General features: G+C 40.8%; 1 protein-coding gene across 1 annotated transcript in view; it reads right to left on the reverse strand.

Annotated features, from left to right (window-relative positions):
* NUBPL (NUBP iron-sulfur cluster assembly factor, mitochondrial) overlaps positions 1-17,430 on the reverse strand; it is a 133,348-nt gene extending 115,918 nt beyond the window's left edge. Inside the window, exons 1-3 of the mRNA XM_060262063.1 lie at positions 17,025-17,430; positions 15,715-15,862; positions 5,968-6,002 (exon numbers count right to left, since the gene is read on the reverse strand). Of these exons, the coding sequence (XP_060118046.1) occupies positions 5,968-6,002; positions 15,715-15,862; positions 17,025-17,162 (321 nt within the window). The 5' untranslated portion in view covers positions 17,163-17,430. The remainder of the gene's footprint in view (positions 1-5,967; positions 6,003-15,714; positions 15,863-17,024) is intronic.
* Between the last annotated feature and the right edge of the window lie 1,620 nt (positions 17,431-19,050).

The raw sequence follows: 19,050 nt of genomic DNA on the forward strand, positions 1-19,050 counted from the left end.
GGGGGCAGCAATAGAGAAGGCTCATTCTATGGTAGCCTTCAATCTCACCTCCCTCGGCCCGGGAATTTCTAATAGATTTTGTGATCCAGATCTCAGTACCCTCAGGGGAATATGTGGGGAGAGACGGTCCCTAAGGTAGACAGGACCTCGGCCATATAGGGCTTTAAAGGTAATAACCAGCACCTTGTAGCAAATCCAGAATACTATTGGCAGCCAGTGCAGTCTCCGCAGCCCCAGCTGCACATGATCTCGAATAGAGAGACACAGTAACAGCCTGGCTGCAACATTCTGCACCAGCTGCAGCTTCCGGATTCGAGACATGGGCAGCCCCATGTAGAGGGCATTACAGTAGTCTAGTCTCGAGGTGACTGTAGCATGAATCACTGTTGCTAAGTCGCTGTGCTCTAGGAAGGGTGCCAGCTGTCATGCCCGCCTAAGATGGAAAAAGGCGGATCTCGCAGTGGCTGCTATTTGGGCCTCCATAGCCAATGTGGGCTCCAGTGGCACCCCCAAGCTCTTGACTTTAGGCGCCGATATCAGTGGTGCCCCATCAAAGGCTGGTAAAGAGATTTTCCTTCCCAGGCCACCACAACTCAAGACACAGGACTTCTGTTTTTGTTGGGTTCAGCTTCAGACGACTCAGCCTGAGCCACCCCACCACAGCTTGTAAGTATACATTATACTTATCAAAGGTCAGCAAAAGGAAGTATGACAATTCATCCTGTATCCATCATATAGTCTTAGTTAATGTAGCCTACAAGGGTAAGACTCGGAGTTAAAATGGGCAGACAGGAAGCCAGACTAAGTTGTTTCTGCTGTTCACTATGAGGGCCACTCAGCTCAGAAAAACTAATAAGAGGTATCAGTTCACCCATTGCCTGCTCCTGCACTTCCTTCAAACTGGCAGCAGCGGTGAAGAAAGCATCAGAAAAGCCAATACACATTGTCAGCATCACTTGTCAGGTTCAAGACAAGTGGTCACTGGAACACTGGAAAAGCTACTGGGACTTGGCTTTGCTTGTTCCTGGGTTCCAATAGTGCTCCATAGCAGTGGCTGACCAGAAACGTTCCAGTCCACCCCCACAGTCTACTGGCTATGCAGCTGACCTGTCAGCCACGGAGCTCATGGTTCAAATCTCACCTCTGTCACAAGCAAACTTGCTAGGTAGCCTTAGACAAGCTGGTATCTCTCAGCCTCAGAATCCCAATGGGATAATATAAAAAAGGTAAAGGTAGTCCCCTGTGCAAGCACCAGTCATTTCTGACTCTGGGGTGACATCACACCACAACATTTTCATGGCAGACTTTTTTCAGGGTGGTTTGCCATTGCCTTCCCCAGTCATCTACACTTTTCCCCCCAGCAAGCTGGGTACTCGTTTTACCAACCTCGTAAGGATGAAAGACTGAGTCAACCTTGAGCCAGCTACCTGAACCCAGCTTCTGCCAGGATCGATACAGTTGTAGTAATGTTCACATACCTTACAGGATTGTTGTTGTAAAGATTGTTGCTTGTGAAATGCTTCAAATATATAAAATGTGCCACATAAATACTAAGGATTATCATATATTATACCACACCCATATTTCTCAGCTATAGCTGGAGAAGTTATACATATAGAAAGGACAACTAGTAAACATTTCCAAAGAGGCCTAAAAGCTTTGCCCTAAAAAGGCAAAAAATATATTTATTACACAATCACATCGTAGTTGTGAGCCTTTTTTAAAAAAACACACATGCAATCAAACTTGTGATATATTAAATCACTAAATAATAATATCTATTTTTCTACCGAGTAACGGATCAGAGTTGTCCACTGTGATAGTGACAAACAGTATGGACTGTCTGCCAGAGTTTCGAGGCAGCAGGAGGAAGGTGGCGGGCCTAGTTTGCCTGGGAAATTATAGATGTTTGTATGCAAATGCTAGAAGTGTTCAAAGTAAAATTGGTGAATTGGAATTTTTAGTGTTGGGAGAAAACATAGACATTGTGGGAATTTCAGAAACTTGGTGGAATGAGGAGAATCAGTGGGACACGGTGATTCCTAGATATAAGTTATATCGGAAAGACAGGGAGGGAAGGGTTGGAGGTGGGGTGGCTCTGTATGTCAGAGAGGATATACGGTCCAGTAAGACTGAGGTCAGAGAATTAGATTCCCTTTTAGAAATGCTTTGGGTTGAAATAGAGGGCCCAAAAGGAAATTTAACTATGGAAGTTTGTTATCGCCCACCAAATCAAAAGAGAGAGGATGCTTATAATATGATGGAAGGATTAAAGATAGCGGCTAAACGTAAAAACTGTGTTGTAATAGGTGATTTTAACTACCCGCAGATTGATTGGGTCAATATGGGTTCTGGTCGAGAGAAAGAGATTGAGTTTCTTGATGCTCTCTATGACTGTGCTATGGAGCAGATGGTCTCAGAACCTACCAGGGGTGGGGCGATCCTGGATTTGGTCCTAAGGAATGCCCAAGACTTGGTGAGAGATATAAAAGTGATTGCCCCACTTGGGAGCAGTGACCATAATGTTATTGATTTCACCGTTTGTATAAATAGGGAGTTGCCCAAAAAGTCCTCCACAACCACGTTTAACTTTAAAAGGGGTAAATTCTCTGAGATGAGGCGGTATGTGAGGAGGAAACTGAAAGGAAAGGTAAATACGGTCAAAACCCTTGGGGAAGCTTGGAGACTATTTAAAACTATATTCCTAGAAGCTCAGATAAAATCCATACCACAAGTTAGGAAAGGCACAAACAGGCATAAGAAAAGGCCTGCATGGTTAACAAACAAAGTAATGGAAGCTGTAAAAGGTAAGAAGGACTCCTTTAAGCGGTGGAAAACCAGTCCAAGCGAGATTATTAAAAGGGAACACAGGCTGTGGCAAATCAAATGCAAGACTGTGATCAGGCAGGCAAAAAGGGACTATGAGGAGCATATTGCAAAAAACATAAAGACCAACAATAAAAATTTCTTCAAATATATTAGTAGGAAACCAGCCAGGGAGGCAGTGGGGCCCTTGGATGACCATGGGGTAAAAAGATTACTGAAGGAGGATAGGGAAATGGCTGAGAAGCTGAATGAATTTTTTGCCTCCGTCTTCACTGTGGAAGATGAGAACTTTTTGCCTGCCCCAGAACCACTAATTTTGGAAGGGGTGTTGAAAGACCTGAGTCAGATTGAGGTGACAAAAGAGGAGGTCCTACAACTGATGGACAAATTAAAAACTAATAAGTCACCGGGTCCGGATGGCATACATCCGAGAGTTCTGAAAGAACTCAAAGTTGAACTTGTGGATCTTCTGACAAAAATCTGTAATCTTTCATTGAAATCTGCCTCCGTTCCTGAGGACTGGAAGGTAGCAAATGTCACCCCCATCTTTAAAAAGGGTTCCAGAGGAGATCCGGGAAATTACAGGCCAGTCAGTCTGACTTCAATACCGGGAAAATTGGTAGAAACCATTATCAAGGACAGAATGAGTAGGCACATTGATGAACACGGGTTATTGAGGAAGACTTAGCATGGGTTCTGTAAGGGAAGATCTTGCCTCACTAACCTGTTACATTTCTTTGAGGGGGTGAACAAACATGTGGACAAAGGAGACCCGACAGATGTTGTTTTCCTTGACTTCCAGAAAGCTTTTGATAAAGTTCCTCATCAAAGGCTCCTTAGAAAGCTTAAGAGTCATGGAGTAAAAGGACAGGTCCTCTTGTGGATCAAAAACTGGCTGAGTAATAGGAAGCAGAGAGTGAGTATAAATGGGCAGTCTTCGCAGTGGAGGACAGTAAGCAGTGGGGTGCCGCAGGGCTCGGTACTGGGTCCCATGCTCTTTAACTTGTTCATAAATGATTTAGAGTTGGAGTGAGCAGTGAAGTGGCGAAGTTTGCGGATGACACTAAATTGTTCAGGGTGGTGAGAACCAGAGAGGATTGTGAGGAACTCCAAAGGGATCTGTTGAGGCTGGGTGAGTGGGCGTCAACGAGGCAGATGAGGTTCAATATGGCCAAGTGCAAAGTAATGCACATTGGGGCCAAGAATCCCAGCTACAAATACAAGTTGATGGGGTGTGAACTGGCAGAGACTGACCAAGAGAGAGATCTTGGGGTTGTGGTAGATAACTCACTGGAAATGTCAAGACAGTGTGCGTTTGCAATAAAAAAGGCCAACACCATGCTGGGAATTATTAGGAAGGGAATTCAAAACAAATCAGCCAGTATAATAATGCCCCTGTATAAATCGATGGTGCGGTCTCATTTGGAGTACTGTGTGCAGTTCTGGTCGCCGCACCTCAAAAAGGATATTATAGCATTGGAGAAAGTCCAGAAAAGGGCAACTAGAATGATTAAAGGGCTGGAACACTTTCCCTATGAAGAAAGGTTGAAACGCTTGGGACTCTTTAGCTTGGAGAAACGTCGACTGCGGGGTGACATGATAGAGGTTTCCAAGATAATGCATGGGATGGAGAAAGTAGAGAAAGAAGAACTTTTCTCCCTTTCTCACAATACAAGAACTCGTGGGCATTCGATGAAGTTGCTGAACAGACAGGTTAAAACGGATAAAAGGAAGTACTTCTTCACCCAAAGAGTGATTAACATGTGGAATTCACTGCCACAGGAGGTGGTGGCGGCCACAAGCATAGCCACCTTCAAGAGGGGTTTAGATAAAAATATGGAGCAGAGGTCCATCAGTGGCTATTAGCCACAGTGTATGTGTGTGTGTGTGTGTGTATGTGTGTATATATATATATATATACATACACACATACATATATATAATTTTTGGGGGCCACTGTGACACAGAGTGTTGGACTGGATGGGCCATTGGCCTGATCTAACATGGCTTCTCTTATGTTCTTATCTAAATAGCTAACTTAAATTATTTAGACAGGCTTTTTGGTCTTCTGATCCAGATGTTACCTGCCAGACACCAGACTGAAACACCAAGTCCAGGTAAAATTTAGCAGCCCAAAGTCCAACAGCGGATATTCCTGCCAACCCAGTCAAAAGGATGACACAAATGATAGGTGTCCAGAAGGAGTGACAAACTAGATGAATGATCTTCCTTTATGCCAGACTGTCAGGACTGTCAGTAACTGGCCTGATTTTGGATGACCAATCAATGTATTACCAAGAAATATGATCACATATTTCTGCAGCCAGTACATGCTCAAATTCAAGCAACTCCCTGCTCCATCTAGGGATCCTTGCACTAATGAGACAGAATGTGAGGGTAAAACTTCCTCCTGATCCCTGGCCTTGCAACTTCTAGGCCCCATGATCTCATCTACACCTGGGTCTAGAGTTGCTAGGTCCTTGGAGCAGCCAGGGAGTACACTTACCGGGAGCAGGGTGGAACTCTGGAAATTAGTGTGACATGCCTACATGACTTGGAAGTGACACAGACACATTGGAGGGTGATGCTCTAGATTTTGGGCAAAATTCTATGGTAGAAGCTAATCTTCCCACCCCGATGTTCCAGCGTCACTTCCAAGTCACATAGACACATCACATTATTTCTGGTGTTCCTCCCTTTGGAGTGGGGGGGGGGTAATTCTACCCTGCCAGCCAGCTGACTGGTGGCAGAGAGGTGGGGGCAGAAAGCAGGAGACCCTTGCCCCCACTGGGGGTCTGGAATCCCTACCTGGGTCCTTATCCCCCTTGAAGCTGCAAGTCATTAAGTTCCCAGAGAGATGCCTTCTATAATTTTACTAGGACCAAAAGTCTGAACCAAAGTTTTGAAAAGCCAAGGAATGACTAGAGAAAGGCCAGTTTCTTGACACTCATCACCACAGAATTTAGTAACACTGTGATTGGCAAGATTCCTGGAAAAACTGATTAGCTGTATCTGTATCAAAAGAATTTTTAAAGTTAAACTGTCACACTGCATCCTCTAGAACATTTTAAAATATCTGGTGCTAAAAGCCAATTATTAAAAATATATAAACATTAAAATAATAATTATAAATTCACTTACCGGATCATTTGTAGTCAATGCAAGAGCTACATTTACTGTAAAAGAAAAAGGGTGAAAGGAGGCAGAATTAATTGGATAGAATCCTGTTTATTTATTATGGGGGGAAAGCAACAGCTGAGCTACAATTTAAAGGTTTTTAACATAATAAACATGCTAAATAATATCGTGCAAAGTGTACTCTGAAATGCTTTAAAGTATGTTAATCAATAATGTAATATTGATGGGATCTTATCATACTTTACCAGCAAATCAAACTCAGATATCTATAGAAATGGGAGTTCTCTCATTGTGAAATTTCAGATCAAGACTGGTATTCAATATTTAAATCTGGACTGACAGATAGCTCTCTCTCTACCATAGATCTCTCTGACATGAATTTGTCCAAAGATCTTTAAAGCTGCTTAAGCTAGTGGCTATAACTATATCACGTGGTAGTGAATTCCTTAAGTTAATCATGAATTTATATGGACTGGTACTTTGTTTTGCATCTCCTGCATTTACTACCCATCCATGTCATGTGACTTTGAAATCAAGTATTATGATAAAGAGGATAAAATATTCTCACTATCTACTTTCTGTACCCTGTACATAATTTTGTGTGAACCTTTGCCACACACCCTTGACTCCAGGGGTCATTTTGTAGAAAAATAGGTGGTGGAGCTCATCCAGGGATTGTTATGCAGCTGCACATACTATTCAATGGACAAGGAGGTAGAACTCTCAGGAGGAGGTGGAACTCTCAGGAAGGTTCAGGAGCTGTGCTCCTGTGAGCTCCCACTGAATCTGAGGCCTGCTTGACTGGCTTTTTTAAAAAATGCAGTGGGACACAAAGCCATTTCATTTTCTGGGAGAAGCTGCTCTAGTTTCATGGCCATTTTGATTACTCATCTGTATTTTTTCTAGTTCTACCCTTTTTGAGATGGGGTGACCAGAAAGCATAGAGTATTCTAAAATGCAGCTGTAGCACAGATCTACTTAGTACATTACAATACTGGCTGTTGAACTTCTCTTCACAGACACCATGCGATTCATTCTCAGTTGGGCTTGTTTGTCCATAAGCCTGAATGATGCTTCTATCTTTAATACTCTTTCCACTATTTTATCTGGAACAGATGTTAGCTAACTGGCCTATAATTTCTTAGCTTCTCTCTGGATCCCTTTTAAAAAAATTGGTGTCCCTATGCTGCACAGCTGTGCTGCTCGCTAAGTATCCCTAAATATATCCCTAAACCTGTGGCTAGCTCTCCAGTTTCCTGTTGCAGCCAATTAGAGTAATAGGTCTTAGCAATTAGCAAAGAGTGTGTGACTCAGCTACTACAGTGATTCAACAATGGTGGTGATTAAAAGGAAAGATTAAATTTAACCTAATTTGTCTGTCTTTCCCTATGCATTTAGTTAAAAGTCTCACAATCTGTTTGATTATCCTATTTTGTTCTGCCATGTAACTTCTGTAACATCTTCTTCCTCTGGCACAAACAATTCTTTTTGTATTAATCTCAGAAGAATTTGTTTACATTTAATTGGTAAAGCAAATTACCCTTGTTTAGATAAATTGAATTTGCTTTCATCTATCAGTCATGATAGAACCTCTAGTTCACAGGCAGCGATGCAGTTTGAACATAAATTGCTGGGCAGGGAGTCAAGAACAGCAGGCTATACTCTGTTTCTTGCCTGACAGTGTTCCTCAATATTGGCCACTGTGTAAAACTATATACTGGACTAAATAGACCTCTGTTGTGATCCTCTGATAAATACCAAAAGAAGACTAAAATAATGCATAGTACTCAAAAAGGCTAAACAACCCCCAATTCCCTGTCATGAGAATCTTGGTACAAACCCATATACACAGCTGGGAGTCTATCTATCCATCTGCGAGCTTTAATGTCAGTCACTCAGCTCACAATTTCTCCCCTTAATGTTTGTTTTAGGGTACTTATTTAACTCTCACTTCACTGTTTATAAGTTATTCCCAGCATCCCACAATTAAGGACACATCAATCTCCAATTCTGACATTTATTTCCTTCTCTATCCCCCCCCCACACACACAATTGAACCCAAACAAATAGAAGCCATATAAACTAAGCTTATTTAACTGCTGTATCTGTTAAACATTACTAAGTTGTATGATAATTTACTGCTCTTATCCATCTATATGTACAGACTCGTAATTTCCATTTTAATTTTTGTCTCTGGCTTGACTGTAATTGGCCCTTCCTGGCAACTAAACACCCCCCAACCCTCTCTTCCTATATGTATCTGAAGTGTGCCTGCACATGAAAATTTATACCTTGAATAAAACTTTGTTGGTCTTAAAGGCGCTGCTGAATTCAAACTTTGTTATTCTATATGAGGTTTGTATGTTGAATAAAAATAAACAATGGAATAGAAAATAATTAGAACCTCCCTGAGGGTGAATGGTTTCACAGTGTGTGGAATGCTGCCTTATTAACTAAATTAAAATTTCTATCAGAGGTCCCAGGGTAGGGTGGGGGATAAAATGTTCAGATAAATGTATTGAATATCAGGTATTGTTTATAACATTTTGGAATAATAAGGTAGAGTAAAAGTTTATGAGTTGTTATAACTCATTTTTGTTACATATATATGTTGTTTATATTTTGAAAATTCTCTCTCTCTCTGGATTTATACCATCTGTCCTCTTATCCCATCATGGCTCAGTGGAGGATTTGTATGGAAGTTCTCTCACATACCATTCATTTCAAGCCTTTATCATGTTTCTACAAAAATTATTCACATATTTTAGCATACAAATAATCTAGTGCTGGACAAAGAGAAAGGCCCACACTAGTGTTCATTTTCACTCATGCACACTTATCATAATCATAAAAGTACAGATACTAGGATTGCCAGCTAAAGAACTTGTATGAACCTCAGTCAACTTCAGTTTTGACTGGTGCTTCAAGAAATTAATTATTGTTGATTAGTTGTTTATGAAATATTCCATCTGAAGAAGATTCTTCATTTGTGGCTCTCAAATTGAAATGTTGAGCAGATCTGTTGAGTGACATCACATCTCCTCCCAGAAGCATTATCAAGACGTCTTGGACCCGTTTTTCAACTATACCTGTTAGCTAAAATTTGAATGTGGGCACCTTTAAAGCTATTATTGCATGGTAGCCCATGTACACAGATATTGTTGGCAAGGTTATTATTGTTATATACATAGTATTTACAACTATACCTGTTGGACTTGCTGGCTACAGCTTGAACATGGGCACCCTTTTAGCTATTACTTCATGGTAGCCTATTTACATAGATATTGTTGGCAAGATGGTTGTTATACACAATATTTGCAGTGATACCTACAATTTGAGTGTGGGCACCTTTAAAGCTATCATTACATGGTAGCCCATTAACACAAATATTGTCGGCAAGAAGGTTTGTTATGTACATGGTATTTATTTGGGTATTTGCAAAATCTTATTGTGTACACAGATAAATATTGACACTGATGTTAACAATTCAAGTACCAATTACTTTATTATAATAAAAAAAAACCCAGTATGCATTACATGGTTTATTTTGTAGTCTTTCACCCACCAGTTGAGGTCAGGATTCCCAAAATTTACAACTGATCCTCAAAGCACAAAGTTGAGCTGCCCTTGGGAATATGGCCAGTTCCAACAACATTAACTTCCCCCATGACATATCTCCATGGAGTTCCCTCTAGGTTTGCTTTTGGCTGACAACCCCTTAGAGGATTGGAAAAACGGGAACACTGAAAACAGGCATTGCGTAACATCATGACATCACATCTGGTTGCTAAGGATGCCAACCCTTGGCTGGCAATACTTGGAAAAATTGGTGGGACAAAGTCTTGGCAATCTCTTCCTGTTTTAAAACAGGAACTGAAATCATAACGCTTTAGGAATGTCAAAAATCCCTAGAGTCCTGATCTGACTCTCTGTTCAGAACAGGACTTCCCTACACAATGTTTCCCCAGATTCTGCCCACTATTCCACTGAGCAAGGGTGGAGACACAGAACATCATTAAGAGATCCCCCACCATTATCAGGCAAGTGGCAACCCAAGTATTTGCATATACAGAAATGATACTGCAGCATGAGCAATGGTCTACAAAAAATTCCAAATTATTATAGTCTACAAATATGCCAAGTTAGAAACACATTTTAAAATAACCAGCAACAGCAGAAGTATACACATATAATCAGTGTTGGATTCGCCCCCCCCCCCCCCCGCAAAAAAAATGTTCAGTAATTGGATTCTGAGGTGTTCCTGAGCCTTCAGTTTTCTCGCTATACTCTGTCCTGTCCACATGGCCACTCCCATCCATGTGTTCATTCCAGCTTCCTGCCTAGATTTCTTCCCTTCAGATTTTTCCAGAACCCTTGCTCAAGTCACCTTATAGCTTTCATAAATTCATACCAGAAAACTCCAGACCACCCAGATTATATAGTTCTGAAGACCTTCTAATTATATAGTTCTGAAGACAAATTTCTAAATAGGTAATCTAATCCTCTGCTTTCCCTGTTACCCACTTCTTGCCTTTCTCTTCTGAATTGACACAGGACAAGCAGTATACTTATCTTACTGCAAACATTCTGGTATGTGGAGCTATATGTATACTTTAATATTGTTCTGGCTGCAGAAGTGTATTTTTATTCCTGCTTAATAAAACACTATCAATTTCCATATAATCTGGTTTATTCCAACTTGACTAGCAGCTTCATCCATAAACAATCCTTTATAAATATGTTATTACTGTTATGTCAAGTGCTAAAAAGCAGCAAATCCCATGAAAAAGGAGCAAGAGATGGGTTTCTTTTTTATGCTCAACTTCAGTAGCTGGAATTTAAATCCAGTCAAGCAACAAGTCTTATTCAGATCAGGCTGTCCTGGTCTCCCACTCTCCCAGCCTTGAATCCTGCTCCCTACCACTGCATCAGAATGCAGGGTGTGTGTGAGGGGCAATATGGGATCACAGCAATGAGCCATGTCACATCTGGCACAAAACAAGCAATGACAGCACCACTTCAGGGGGAGGCTCTAGGACTCACCCTACCTTTATCACCTCACCACTATGATGTCAAAGTTTCATGCCAGAAGTGAAATCATGACTCAGCACAACATTGACTCTTTTCCCCCATCCCCCAAATATCCCACGGGAGTGCCAACATCAGTTAGCAACCCTTATTCAGAACATATAGTTAATACACACGTTTTCCCAACCATACATGTAACAATATGAATGTATTATATACCTGTGCATGGGAATTTGTTTCATTTCTTTAGAATTACAAAGAATACTGTTTCTTTATTGTGTTGCTTTACATGAATTTGTTTTGTTATTTTGCTTTACTGATGTTTTCTTTTCAGAATTCTGTTTTGTTACTATTTCTCATCAGTTCTATTGAAACTGAACCACCTTCATGGCTTTCCATCCAAACTGGACATAGCCATATACTCCTCTCCATATCCTATGGAGTAAAGTGGCTTGAGAGATAGGCAACGGTGATAATGAAAGAAAACAAAATGAAATAAAATAATGGCCTTTTTTTTGCAATAGGCTGACAAGACACCCCATTAATTATGAAACATTCTATTTTTGTAATTCATAAAAAAAATAAATGCAGAAGTCTAATGTGTTGTGTGTTTTTGTATAAGTTTACACACAGAATGTATTTTAGAAAGACTTCTGTCCCAAGGTACCAGTTCATTTTTAAAATGTACTTGCATTGAAGCTGCATCTTTATTATATCTGAGTATACTATAAGTACAGCCCTTTTGTTCACTGAGAAACAATTCTAGCAAATTGACAGGTGCAGGGATAATCTGTACCCATATATTGATAAAGAGCCACTACTTTAGCTAGCTTATCCACTGCAGTGGAATGAAGAGATTGATTTTACAAAGATGTCAAGATACAATACCAGGCATAAAGCAGGGATGTCAAATTCATTTGTTATGATAGCTGGAATTGACACAAATGGGACTTTGTGGGGCTGAGCCATGCATATCATAAAATATAATGCCAGGTAGCGGAGATATAAACTTTATACAGGATACAAATAAACGGCATTTTTTTGTAGAAAAAGCCCTTCAGGAACTCATTTGCATATTAGGCCACACTCCCTGACACAAACCCAGCCGGAACTGTGTTTCTGTGTGTTCCTGCTTAAAAAAAAGCCCTGCAAATAAACATGATTAAAAATACTATTTTTTACTTGCAATACAATTTGTATACAGATCTTCGTCACAAGTATTTACATCCTCTTTTAGTTAGCATGGTTGATTGTTCTGATGCACTTAAGGTCTATAATCTTTTGAACGATACTTCATCTAGTGTCACTGAGAAAGTGGCTAAGTTTCTTTATTCTGTTTTAAAGGCACGTCAGAGAATCTCATAGAAATAGTTTATGTTTATGCTTTTCCTGATGTATATGTATGCAATCGTTCCATTTTATCTTTTTTTTTAAACCAATTTGCTCTTATATATACATCTATATATTTTATGTCAATAAAGGCTAACTTGACTTGACTTACTTACAATACAAACATGCTTAAAACTCTTGTGATGTTTTGTTTAAAATGAAAAAAATGGAGGAATAGTGGCATTTGACAATGCAATTTTTAAAATAAAATATTAAGAAAAAGTACAAGGGCACAGCAGAAACTAAAAATATAAAATGCTCTGAACCTAGGAAAACATGAAATGGCTGGGCAATAAGGAAGAGGAGGAGAGGAAGCAGAAAAGAAGGAAGAGGAGGACTTACCAGCTTGGCCACCTGTGACCCCAAAAGAAGTAATAGAATTAATCAACCAACTGAAAACTGGGAAAGCTCCCGACCCTGATTTGATTCCCCCAGAGCTCTTAAAGTTAGATCCAGAATGGTCTGTCCCTCTCGCTTCCCTTTTTACCTTGATTAATCATACATTAAACATGCTTATTCCTGATGCTTGGCGAAATGCAATTGTAGTCCCGATCTACAAGAAAGGCAACTGTACAATTTCTTCTAATTACAGGCCAATCAGCCTTCTTTCCATTATAGGCAAACTATACGCCAAGCATCTATTAACTAAATTAGCTTCTTGGATGTCCCAGCCATGAGTCTTAGGCCCTGAACAAATAGGGTTTAATAAGGGTAAATCTACTGTAGATCACTGTGTCACTCAAGCACACCTGGCTGACAAATATACTACCCCAAGGAATTTCAAACTTTATGCAGCTTTTTTGGACCTTAAAGGGACATTCGACTCTGTAGACAGTGAGCAACTGATAAGAGACTTCTCAAATTAATCATAACTCTGCATTCCTCCACCACTTGCCAAATCAAAACCTCAACTATTGGGGAACTAACACCTACAATTCCCTTTAATAAAGGAGTTAAACAAGGATGCATACTTGCTCCTTTTTTATTCAATCTATTCCTCAATGATTTGGCTCCTGTACTAACAAAGGTAGACTGCCACCCCACAAATTTGGGCTCTACGCACGTATCCATCTTGTTATACGTGGATGACACAGTACTCCTTTCTCGTACGAGGGTTGGACTCAGACGACAGTTGAATAGATGTCTCAGTTTTTTTCAAAAAACCAACTGCATCTGAACTATGAAAAATCTAAGATTCTGGTTTTTGCCAAGTCTTGTAAAATCCACAAATGGCTATTCGATGGGAAAGAAATAGAACAGGTCAGGCATTTTAAATACCTAGGTCTCCATTTTAGTTACCATATGTCCTGGTCATGTCACCGTAAATCTACAGTTAACTTAGTAGCCATTACTGCATCAGCCATTTCCCAGTTTTTCTTTAATAGAGGCAACCACTTTGTTCCAGCTGCTTTAAAAATCTATAAGGCCAAAGCAATCTCGCAGTTATTGTATGGTATTCCAACTTGGATTAGTGCCTTTGAGTCAGATATCAAAAGAGTTCAGTCCAAATTTGTTAGGAAAATCATGGGCTTACAATGCTGTGTTTCATATGTCACTCTTTGTCTAGAAACAGGCCTCAATATGTTAGAAACTAGAGCATGGCTTATCTCAATCAAATAGTGGCTACGTGTGCTCTATTCTTCTAACTGTTGGAGTTATTTATATCAAATGCTGTCTGAATCCTTGTCCAAATGGATTTCCTGCATAGAAAGGAAAATCACCTTAGGCTTGTTTATGGACTCCCTTTATATCCTTCTTCTTACAAATGCATATTATGTAATTAAACGCAGAATTTTAGATATTGAATTACAATAACTAATGAGTGCTGCAAATAAATCTTGCTCCCCTCTGAATTTTGGAATTTCCCCAACTATTGGTCATTTGCCTTCTTATTTATCAACTCTATGTTCCAAAATTGCATAGAGCATTTACCCTTGCCAGATGCAATACAATCCCATCAGCAGTTACCTATGGTAAAAATTAAAAATCCCACTTTCATTAAGACTTTGTATATGTAATTTAAAACAAGTTTCTTATTCTTTATTGTCCCCTATATGATACTATACGCCTTAGGCTTCTAGATCCAATTCTGTTCAATATGATAGGCTGCTCAGACACTGTAAAGGTTTGCCGTCTTCTGAATGATTTGACATCTGAAATAACCGAAAAGGTTGCTTTATTCTCGAGTCTGGTAATCAAAGATCGATTGTCCAATGTATAGCTGCATATGACTGTTTTTGTTATTTCTGTAGCTGTTTGTTTATAATCTGATATATGCCAATAAAGGCTTTTGAGTTTATTTTTGATATAAAATGCTCTGAGCCTAGGAAAACATGAAAGTGCTGAGCATTGCAAGCTTCTTCCCCTACCCCAGGTCTACTCTGATTGACGATGGCTCCCCAGTGTAATATCCCCCTTTGGCTGTGGGCTCCAGGTTAGAGTACTAACTAGGCACCAGTTCTCAGGCCCACTGAGAAGAGACAAGCTGGCGCAAAGCATCAACCCTTTATTTGCGAGGAGCTTCAGCTGGCCATAAACGCTACAAAAGTGAAACTGCTTTAGCTCCATTCCACTGAAATACATTGCAGCACAGACAAAATTGCAAAGAAAACACAGAATGGTTTTTCCATTAAGGTCTCTGGGCCCAACAGACTATTCTATCTGGGTGCAGAGACCTTCATGGAAAAACCATTCCACATTTTCTTTGCAGCTTTGCAACCCCAGAAGAGCTTCCAGCTGAAGTCAGCAAAGACTAGGCAGAAGGAAATGATGGAGGGAGGGGAGGAGAAAATTGTCATGGGCCTGATCATAGCCCTGGGCGGGCCAAGCATTGCCCGTGGGTCAGGAGTTTGATAGCTGTGCATAAAGTTTTGTAGGGAAATATGCTTGCTGAACAGTACTCATTTTAAGCAACCACAGACAATATATTTTAAGCAACCACAGACAAGGAAGGTGCATTTGATGATGTCACTTCCAGCCATGGAACTGATACTGGCAGCGCCTTGGGCCTCCCTCCTGCTCAGTCTCCCACATCTGGATTATGTATACAAACTAGGGAGCTGGCAACCTTAGTTTGTATACATAATCCAGAAGCCATCCAAATAATATAAGAGCTAATTAAATGTAGGAAAATGTAGGAAAAGCTTACAGTACTTTTAATAAGACTGAAGTTGTTATAATCACAAATAAGAACATACAAAATGTGCATCTTTTAAGTCACCCTGTACAAACATATTTGCTGTCATGCAACTATATTTTAAAAAGAAATAAGGATGTGCTATCTAATCATCTACAGGCAAAACTTGAACAACGTAATCAATGAAGGAGACTTACCTGCAGTTGTTGATTTTCCAACACCTCCTTTCCCAGAAGCTATTACTAACACTTGCTTAACTCCTTCAATTGGCTTTTGTTTTGGTAATCCTCTAGACATGATTTTGTTCCGTTTATCTTTTAGGGGTACATCATTCATATCGGATGACTTTAAAAAAAGATAATTTAATTGGTTATTAATTCATTGTTTTACGGTTCTTTTAAAAATTGCTGAAGTCTAGCAAAAGAAGACATCACACAGCTGAGCCCTACTAAGGTTATAGAAAACTACCTGACCTTGGTTAGAACTCAGAACATACTATCATTGCTTGTATATTCTTGTAAATCAAGCATGTCAGCAACGAAATCTAAAAAACATCTCCTAGTTAAAACAAGAAAGTGCATCAGTCTTTTCAAGTCCATCACTAATTAATTTAGCTGCTGGAGAGACCCAACAGCCAGCTATTAATGTTTAAAATCCTGTTTTTTTAATATTTAATACTTCTGAATAATCCATCTGAGTTTAAGGAAAGTATTCAAAATTAGGAAACACGATAAACAAGGTTTATATCAGAAGACAAAGCCTAGTTTACAATACAACCATATACTTTGATGCTGATTCATAGGGGTGTTAGAGATATGCCACACTGTAAAAACTGAGGCATAATCATATTCTTAAAATAACTTCTACTGATGCTTGCTATCATACTATGTTCTGGTTTTGTCTGAAGTGAGTTTCTGCACACTGCAATCACTAATCTAATTATATCGGTCACTGAATAAAGTTGTCTATCAGAATGCAGGTCAGGGCTGTATGGTTTGTTTTCGTTTTAAAATAATTATATATATATTTAAAAATTAAAAGAGTTTTGGAAAAAATGGCATAAGGATAAAATGAACAAGCTGTACCAAACCAAAACATAAGAGGATTCCAGAAACTGCACTGGGAAAGAAAGTTTTTGACTCTACCCCCCAAAGGTTGTGTATACGAATGGCCAGTTCACTAAAGTACTACATATCAAATTGCTAAGATCTAAACACTATCTGGGCTACACATTATCCAGAAGTTTGGCAGCCGGCTTCCAGCCAGGTGAGAAGCCTGGGATCTTCCAACATAACTGATCCCCGAACTGTAGTGGATCTCCAGTTCTCTTCAGTTGTTCCCAGATCCAAAAAAACATAGCTGGGAAGCAGCCAATGGGCACCGTGACAGGGAGGGCCACTGACTCAATCCCTTCCGACGATGGCCTTTTCCTGCTCCTCGGAAAGCCTTTTCTCCCGCCCATCCACAAAAGTCCCACATGAAACATGGCTCTCCATGCGTCACTTACCCGAAAGCGATCGGAGAAATGCGAGTTCGCAGCTCCTCCGCAGGCCGGAGAAAGCCATCGCAGGGCTGCCCGCCTCTCCGCATCGCCTCTACAAGAGACTGCGGTTCGCAGCGCCCAGACACAAACTCGAGCCACCATTGCAGCCTCTCTGCAAGCGCCCGGCGCGGGGAGATGGCGCCACTTAGCCACGCCTCAGCCCAGCCCTTCTTCTTCAGGCATGGGCCGACTGAGAAGGGAGGGAGCGGCGCTGATCTGAAGCGTCTGGGCTGCTGGCGTTTCTCTGTGCTGATGTACTACTTCTCCTCAGCACTTATAAGTGTACTCAGCAGGAGAAAAGCTCCGCATGCGTGCAAAGAAATGGAAGGGCGGGGGGAGGAGAGGCGACTATGTTTTGTATGAAAGCTGCGCCCCCTGACTAGGCAGCTCTCCCTCCTTATTCATTACATTGTCAAATACAAATTAATAGGCTACCGTTGTGACGCTGTTAGATTTGGAATTCAGGCGCCTTCCCCAGTATTTATTTGTTTGATTTTTAGTCGCCATTGACTCGAAGGGTCTTGTGGTAACATTAAAACCAATAAGGTAAGACAACGTAGAAACAACAAATATAAAATATTAATAGCCCGTTTGCAAGAAAGGTGGGATAGTTTAAAGTTTGTTACAATCTATGACCAGAATACAAAAAAACCCGTAAAACACTCGTGTTAGAAATAAAAAAAATCTGTGCTTTGATATAAATCAACAAATACAAGGAAATCCCCAAGATAATAATAATACTGATACAATATCATACAATATCCTCTAAATTCCAATCAAACAGGTATGGATAAGAATTTTCATCAGTCCCAACTAAAATGTAATCAATTAAACTAACCCGAGAGCTACTGTTTGCTGATGATGCTGCACTCGTCTCCCACTCGGTATCAGCTCTGCAGCATATGACGTCCTGCTTTGCAGAGGCTGCCAAGCTATTCGGCCTAGAAGTTAGTCTGAAGAAGACAGAAGTTCTCCACCAGCCTGCACCCCAGGAAGATTATCACCCTCCCTGCATCACTGTGGGTGAATCAGTTCTGAAGACAGTCCAGCAGTTCAGCTACCTGCATCATCTCCTCAGATGCCAAGATCGACAAGGAGATTGACAACAGGCTGGCAAAGGCAAACCGTGCATTTGGCTGACTGCACAAAAGAGTGTGGAGCAACAAGCATCTGAAAAAAGGCACAAAGATCAATGTTTACAAAGCGGTTGTGATGACAACCCTCATCTACGGCTCCGAATCGTGGGTTTTATACCGTCATCACCTGCGACTCCTTGAGCGCTTTCATGAGCGCTGCCTTCGCACCATCCTCAACATCCACTGGAGTGACTTTGTGACCAACACTGAAGTCTTCAAGAGGGCGGAGGTTACAAGCATCGAGGCACTGCTGTTGAAGACGCAACTGCGCGGGACAGGGCATATTTCTAGGATGGAAAACCACCGCCTTCCCAAGATTGCTCTGTATGGCGAACTTTCCACCGGCCATCGAAATAGAGGGGCACCAAAGAAGAGGTACAAGGACTCCTTGAAGAAATCCCTTGGCACCTGTCGCATCAACCATCACCAGTGGTCTGACCTAGCCTCAGATTGCAAAGCATGGAGGCACACCATCCACCAGGCTGTCTCTTCCTTTGAGAAAGCATGCATAGCTGGTCTTGAGGACAAAAGGAGATTGAGGAAGAATCGCACTGCTACAGCACCAACCCCAAATCAGACTTTTCCCTGCAGCCACTGTTGCCGGATCTGCCTGTCCCGCATTGGTCTTGTCAGCCACCAGCAAGCCTGCAGCAGATGTGGACTACTGCACCCTTCTTAAATCTTCGTTCGCGAAGTCAAGCCGAGAGAAACTAACCCTCTCTACCCTCTTCTTCAATACCTTGAGAAATCGGGATAGTATGATGTTTCATCGCTTGAGAACAGAACCTAGCTACCTTCCGAGTGATCTCAGTATTACCATCAGACAGGAGCAAATTTAAAATACCTAAATCAGA

Source organism: Heteronotia binoei, chromosome 21 (assembly GCF_032191835.1).
Source record: "Heteronotia binoei isolate CCM8104 ecotype False Entrance Well chromosome 21, APGP_CSIRO_Hbin_v1, whole genome shotgun sequence".
NCBI classification, from domain to species: domain Eukaryota; kingdom Metazoa; phylum Chordata; class Lepidosauria; order Squamata; family Gekkonidae; genus Heteronotia; species Heteronotia binoei.